The sequence below is a fragment of the Gopherus evgoodei genome, chromosome 3 (assembly GCF_007399415.2).
Source record: "Gopherus evgoodei ecotype Sinaloan lineage chromosome 3, rGopEvg1_v1.p, whole genome shotgun sequence".
Classification (NCBI taxonomy): domain Eukaryota; kingdom Metazoa; phylum Chordata; order Testudines; family Testudinidae; genus Gopherus; species Gopherus evgoodei.
This window is the reverse complement of record NC_044324.1, coordinates 96,291,447-96,298,882: the sequence shown is the minus strand read 5'-3', so window position 1 is coordinate 96,298,882 and position 7,436 is coordinate 96,291,447. Positions and strand designations below refer to the sequence as shown.

Sequence of the window (7,436 nt, the reverse complement as noted above, 5' to 3'; positions counted from 1 at the left end):
ACAGCCAGACATGAAAATGGGAGGTGAGGCTCAGGAAAAAGGGTGTGTGGGGTTTCAATTAAGCATATGAGACTGTACTGTTTCAATAAGACCTATATCTTCCATTCCCTCACACAAACATGAAATTTTGATCAACATAAAAGCCACCTAGCCCCTATTAACACTTGGGACATTCTGACTCTTGATCCTCCTGCCCACACCCATGCTCCCCCTCCTAAATAGGATCCTCTGAAGTTTTTAATAAATCTGGCACCTTTCTGCCTTTGGCTGAATAAACTAGAGGTGCTAAAAAAATATCATGAGAATTGATTCTTATTTTGGAGAAGCCAGATTATGTCCAGACTGGGGAGTGGGGAAGGGGAGTAAAGGTCTGACCTCAGTTTCTGAATGGCAAAGTTTGAGTGGGAGGATCCCAAATCTAAAGGTAAAAAGGAATGATGTGGACGTATGAAGGAAGCCAGAGCCCTGAATACAGACTCAGTCTGTATCCTGACAGAGTGGAGATAAGGTGGCTGGGGGCTAGTGGTGCTTTCCTGGAATACAATCTGGGTTTGACACTCTCTGTTTAAGCACTGCCCATCTGCATGTTATTCAGCTGAAGCCTCTAGGGAAAAAGAGGAGCCACAGGCACAGACTGCGAGCGAGGGAGGAAGCAAAAGAGCTTTTCTTTTTTAAATAAGGATCTGGTTAGACTGCCTTGAAGTGCCACATCTGGAAACTGAAAGCTGAGAGAAAGTTAAAATATCTGAGGCACTACTAAACGAAGGGGGGTGGAGGCTGATTGCAGAAGTGGGTAAACAATTACTAAGAAGCTAGAAGACCACTGCTGGATGTAAGGGGAGGAAATGGCTTTGATCTCAGCCTGGCCCCTTGTTTTTCCTATATTATTCTTCTTGGGATGTTTCTTCTCTAGTGCTGCCTCAAGCGAGGGCAGCGTTTTTCATATTGACATTGAAGGTAGCTCAGCGGTCAGCAATCAAGAATCCGCTGTTATCAGAGGGCAGCAGCAGTCAGTTGCTACTGGAAGTTGGGTGCCTTTTGCTGAGGTACAGTAACTCCATTCTATCTCTAGAGTCTGAGCTTTCTCCTTTCATGTGCTTGTGGTGAAATTCCCATCCGGATAAAGTTAGTTTAATCATTTGAACCTTCAAGTGATACTGTAGAGTTTTGTGGGGGGATTTTGGACATTGCATTTCAGGCTAAAAGAGACATTTCAGACTTCAAAATAGACACATGCCCTGCCTGCTTTGAATAAACAGCTGTACTATAAAGCGGTACTAGCTTAGCATGTCTCTGACTTTCCTGCCAGCATAACTAAATAGGCCTGTCCAAACAGAATTATTTTACAAGGGTTAGTTGTCACAACAATAGTCACCGGATCTTAAATTCACTTGGATTTCCAGAAAGAGTTTGCCAAAAAAAAATCTGCCATATTACAGAAGTTTTGCTTTTGTCTTTTACATAAAATCCAGCTCTGGAAATGGAGGTTCCTTTTATGGTTAGAGTAAGGTTAATAAATCAAAGAGTATTTAGGAGACTGCCTGCAGAGAAAACACCTGCATAGATTTTTAAACATTACAGAAAGTTTGATAGTAGGACTAATGACAGAAGAAATCAGGACGATCCTAAAGTTACTTTGTTGAAGTAAGTTTTCTTGCAATCTGCTTCTTGAAGTTACTTTAGACTTCTGATTTCAGTAAGGCTGCATCTGAGCTGAACTATTTAAAAAAAACTAAGAAGAAAATAAATGACTTCAAGGCACGCTAGAGACAGATCAATGTCTCGTGTGGGAGATACAAAGTAGGAGGCAAATGAAGTCACCTAAGGTCATGGGAAGGGGAAGAATAATTACTCTAGCATAACATCAGAAAATGAGAGAGAAAATGAAAAAGGCAAGATAAGCACAGCTATGTTGATATCACAGTTATGACACTGATATCTTATGTCATGAGACTAAATGTTTTTACCATGCTTTGATTACTAATGATAATAATCATGAAAGTAAATGTACAGCATCCTGGAAAAAAATCTTCTGGGACAATAGGGCTTCAGTACAAGGCCAAATTTGATTACACAAACCTCACCCATATTACTGCGCTTCCAAACAGCTGAGGAATCTCAGGAAAGGCCTGCCCACTCCACTACTTCTCTGGGGCGAAACGTGACCTACGTGAGAAAGTTTTGAATCTACAAGTTTGCCCAGCTTAATATATAGGCAGTCGGGAGCTCGCCTGGGCTTGGATACATTCCATAATTAGGGAAGTACATCTCTTCTCCACAGCTTGGAATTAGCCACTGGGAAACAGTATCTCCACCTGTTGCTTACAAAATGGAAAGTCCCTGAATGAATGCTTGATTTAAGAGACAAATGGATTTTTTAACTGGGTTTCACAGGATAACAGGCATAAGCTTTTAACAGATAAAACTCCTAGCCTTTCTAGGTATAATCACACTGAATGACTCCACAAAGCCAGACTGTGTGTTCTTCGTTTAACCTATTGGACTTTACACCAGGAAAGTGCTGAATGATAGTTTGCACATGGCTTAGGAAAGACACTCCCCCCCCACCCCCATTCATTGGAAAGGTATCATTTGTTCTATTTTATTTATCTTTTAAATAGTTAATATTTGCACTAAGGGCCTGATCCATTGAAGCCAATAGGAGTCTTTCCACTCACTTCTGTGGATGCTGGATCTGTCCCTAAGCACTGAATCCTACCCGCCTGCTCCAATGGTGCAGAGGGTCCTACTTGCAGAACCACTGAGGCTCCATTGTGAGGAATGGCAGCTGGGTTTCAGCCCCTACATTATAGAGGTACATGCCCTGTGTGCTTCAGAGCCCAGCTGCATGGCAACTCCATGTGTGGTCATGTACAGACATCCTTTAGGAGCAGGGCAGGTAGATCTGCTGCTGCATGGATCCACTGCCCAGTGACCCCTGTGTTAGATTTGGTTACTAGGGCTTGGAAGACTACTCCAGTCCTAAGAATGGAGTAGAGGTCACAGAGCAGCTCTCTTTCTCTCTGTAGCCTGAGTGGGGAAGACTCCTCCCTCAAGTCCTTACAGATTTCCCCAGCATCAGCCCAACTATTCAGGTTGGGCCCTGGGAACAGGATTTCTCCCTAAGTGTGCATTTTAAAACTAGCCATTTTGTGAGTTTGAGTTCTTTATCCACAGATCGGTGTGAACCGCAGTAGAGACTCCCTTACACAGCCCTGCTTGAATCTACTCCTTAGTCTAAACATTGGCTCAGGCCTATAACTCCCCAAGCAGACAGAGGCTGTTAGTCATGCTGAACAGTGCTGAATTATATAGCGGGTGGGTTTCTGAGGTAGACTTATAGAACCACAGAATCTTTGTACGTAATGCATCCTGGTAGACTATGGTGCCAGTGAAGGCCTGTACTTAAACCCAAAGCAAACAAACCACAATATAGCCAGAATGTAGGCCTAAACCACAACGAATTCATGACATTTCATCATGTGGTGTTACTACTATGCACAGTTTGCCCTGCAAACCATTCTTATTTAGATAATGCACTGACAAATATGAAGGATTAGAAATACAGTGGATGGGAACGTCTAAAAATACATACTTTTTTGGCTGGGTTTACATTGCTGTGTTCTTAAATTCTGCTGAGACTGTGATACTGTGAACCTATTGAATAATTGAAGGGAAGCAGAAGAAAGCCTGAGGTATAAGGGAACGCACTGGTCAATATTCCTTAGCCTTTACGTTTGGTAACCTAAAAACTAACGGTGAATGGAAGAACTGGCTTCAGAAAAATTCAGAACCAGCTGGAATTTTAGCCTTCCTATGTATCTGATTTGAATCCAAAGGCCTTTATGCTTGATACAAAACTATTAAATACCTGAATGTCATGTGAGAGTACTGAATCTCAGTAAATGGACAGACTCTCAAGGACTGGTACCCATATATCTTTATACTCTGCTGTCCTTTTACAAAAAACTCCCCAATTATGCACCCTTCCTAGCTCCATGCAACACCTACAACTTCCCCAGAAGAGGACTGGAACTTTGTTCAGGTCATTCAGAGAGCTCCGGTTAATCCAGGTAGCATGGCTAATGCTAGCAGTGAAGATACAGTACAAGCTTCATGGGAAGAATGGATAAGTACTTGGGTTGCCAGCCCATGCTGAAGCTCATGCTGTTGCCTCTTCACGGCTATCATTACCCACACTAGCTACATTAAAGTTAGTCTGGATATGCTTATCCATGCTTCAATTGCACCTTAATTTGCAGTGTAGCCGTACCCTAGGAGTCTAGTATGCTGGTCAGTGTTCTTCATACCATAATGGTCTTTCCCTCCTACACATGGCTTTCCATCCATTTCCTACATCCTTTCTTTCTCTTTAGTTCAGATGCTTCTATAGTGTTGCTCCCCGCTGTACAGCTAGCTCTGACATTAGTCCTTCCATAGTACAGGATCCATGGTGTCTTCTTGAAGAATGCAATATCTTCTTGGAAGAGTTTGATTTGGACAAGTACTGGGTCATGAACTACGAATCAGTGGGTCCTTTGGAAGTAATAAGAGAAGTGGGCTAGATTTGCAAGCACTAAGGATGGGAGATTTCCTTCCAAAGTTGAGGCTACGGAAGAATTTAACAAAAGGCATCCAGGTGAGAGAGAGGAGCAAAATCAATAGGAAGAATTTGTATTAGGAAAGTAAACATGAGTGTAAGTAGGGTCCCTGGGATTCTGTTTCTGAGACTGAGCCTAGAAATTGCTGTTCATAGGCAGGTTAGGAAGATAGGTATGAAAAACACGCTAAAAAGCATCACCTTCCAAGAATTTTAGATTCCCTAGCTCATGAATGAGGTGAGGGGAAAAGTGTCCCAATCCAGGAAGAGGGAGATGTATTGAGAGAGAGCAGTTTGCACTGGCCCAAATTAATCCTTTGTGTAACTATGCTGAAGCTAATGGATTTAGGCCAGGAATTATTTTTGCCAAATATAAAAAATTTAAAATATTTTATTGGAAAGGTTCTGCTTAGAGAAAGGATCCAAGGACTCAAACCTCAAAATCAGCAGCCAATTTTTGAACACATGAGTGTTTGAGAATGATTGGAGTTATGGTTTGGACAGTTACAAAAGTACAACACCTTTTGCAAAAGTCAGACCTTGGTCTAGATTCAAATTTCACACACTGATTTTGGGGTGTCCAGGTCTGGGGATGTTGTGTGGACTCATCTCTATTCTAGCAACAACCCAGACAAGATGAAAAATCAAGATTAAGCTCTGTGAAGAGGTAGTTAGTTAACCAACATGTAATAAACATATTTTAAAAATAAGTAGAATATATGTTAGAATTTGATCTGCAGACTGCAGCATCTGGTGATATTTTGAATGCTTCATTTTTGGGTACCCAATTAAAGAGGCTTGATTTTTTTTTTATAAAGCTGGACCCCTCTGAAAATCAGGCCCCTTTATCAGGCATCTGAATCAGGCATCTGAATGTAGCTATTCAAAAATTGGGGTACTCAAAAATCACTAGTAACTTGAAAATGTAGGCTTCGAAGTAACCATAATCAAAAGTGTCATTCCCAGCAATAAAAATTGGAATGGAAAGACTTAGGGACTGTTTTGGTGGAAACACAGTTTGATCCCTGCTTTTGGTATGCATCCATTTGAAACAGACCAAAAAGGTTTTTAACCTGACAAAGATCTTTATTTTTTATTTATTTATTTATTTTGTCTAGTGAGAGCTGCATCTCACTGTGCAAAAAACAGATCTTGTAATGAGTTTCATTTCAGACTCTCAAGGGTTATGTTAGGTTAACTATCATAATGGGTAATTTGGATTTTTTGCTGCTGTTTGTTCCTGGTGTAACAGGGTTATGTTCTGAGAAAAGTCCATTAGTGATGAGGATGTTTAACTGCAGATGTTTGCATTTCCAGCTTGAGTTTCTCATCAACATTTTAATGAAAATCAGCTGCAGGAATTAAGCAGCCAGCCCCAGATCCCTTAAATCATGGAAAGCTGAAGCAAATGGAATTAGAGGACTAAGTGGATAGTGGGAAAAGTTGTGTGCTTCAAGTTTAGTGAAGAAGATGAGAGTCTGTGCTTAAAATGTAACCAGCAAGATAATATGAACTAAACTTTACTGCAGCTAACCAGATATTGGGAAAGTACCAGCAAAATGCCCAAACTTATTCAGGGGTGCACAAACAATAAAGGAGTTTTATGTCCACTCTTATTCATGAGCATGGGAAAGACTAGAAGGAATTAAAGGTCTAGTTTTATTAATGGGCATGGGAAGCAATACAAGGATCAGCATGTCAGGGAGAGTGATATAACCTGATTTTAAATGGTGCCAAGCAACCATGGCTGCTATTATTCTAACTGGAATTTTTGTTGCTCAACAGCTTTAAAAATATGACCAATATCTTTAATCTGAGATTTGTGACAAATATGCCTAAATATTGATGGGAGAGGTGGGCTTAAATTGTATTCTGGATCCAGATTTTAAACCTCTTAAAGTTTAGGGACATTCCAATCTGGGTTTTAATTAAGATTGGTTGCAAAATTTGGATCAGGAACCCAGTTCATTTATAAACCCTACCCAAATTCAGGAGTGTTTGGATCTGGCATTCTGATTCTAATAGAAGCTGCAACCTTATCAATCCACCAGCGTTATACTCCTCTCTTCTTGATGCCTCATTCTTTGTCAACAAAAAACCACCAAAAATTATCCTAGCATTCCGAATGTACAGTATATATTGAGACATTTGAATTGTTTTCTGATGAAAGAAGCACTAAATTTGATCTGTTTGTTGTTCATGTTTGCTTGAAATATCCAAGTAATTCTTTAGATGTTTCTTTTCTCAAAACAAATGCAGCAGGGCTCCGTTTTTCTGAAAACAAACAAAACAGTAGTGCCAGAAGCCCAGCACTCATCTCAAATCTGACCTTTACAACAAACAGTGGAGGAAAATACATTTAAGTATAGAAGCAGATTTCATTCCCAGCTTACAATGTGTTATACACAACAGTAATTAAGCGTTATTTGTGAGGGCTTGTTGCAAAGCCTCTGGATGTCAGTGGAAAGACTCTGATTGGCCCCTAAATGATGAAGAACACTTTCATTGGGTTCTTTTAACATAACAAAATGTTAGTTCCAAATGTGTTTCTATAATTAATCAACAAACTAAATCTATTGTAACAAACTCTATAAGAACCAACAATTTTAGCTAAGATTTGTAAGCTGTGAACTATGCTTAGCTCCTACACCCTTGCACTAATTAGCCAAGGATGGCCTTTCTACTGATATTCCCCATAGATATCAGATGGGAGGGGTGTCAAGTAGACCCAGCAAGGGAGTGTGTGGTGGAGCAGCAGCTCCTAGACAAAAGGGCAGCGTGACACATTGGGCGGAATGTCAGATGGAGAGGACCCAGTGGATTGGGAGGCAGGAAG

General features: G+C 40.7%; 1 protein-coding gene across 1 annotated transcript in view; it reads left to right on the top strand.

Annotated features, from left to right (window-relative positions):
• The first annotated feature begins 595 nt into the window (after nucleotides 1-595).
• LAMA4 (laminin subunit alpha 4) overlaps nucleotides 596-7,436 on the top strand; it is a 130,545-nt gene continuing 123,704 nt past the window's right edge. The window contains 1 exon segment of the mRNA XM_030556152.1: nucleotides 596-1,046. Coding sequence (XP_030412012.1) covers nucleotides 846-1,046 — 201 coding nt within the window. The 5' untranslated portion in view covers nucleotides 596-845.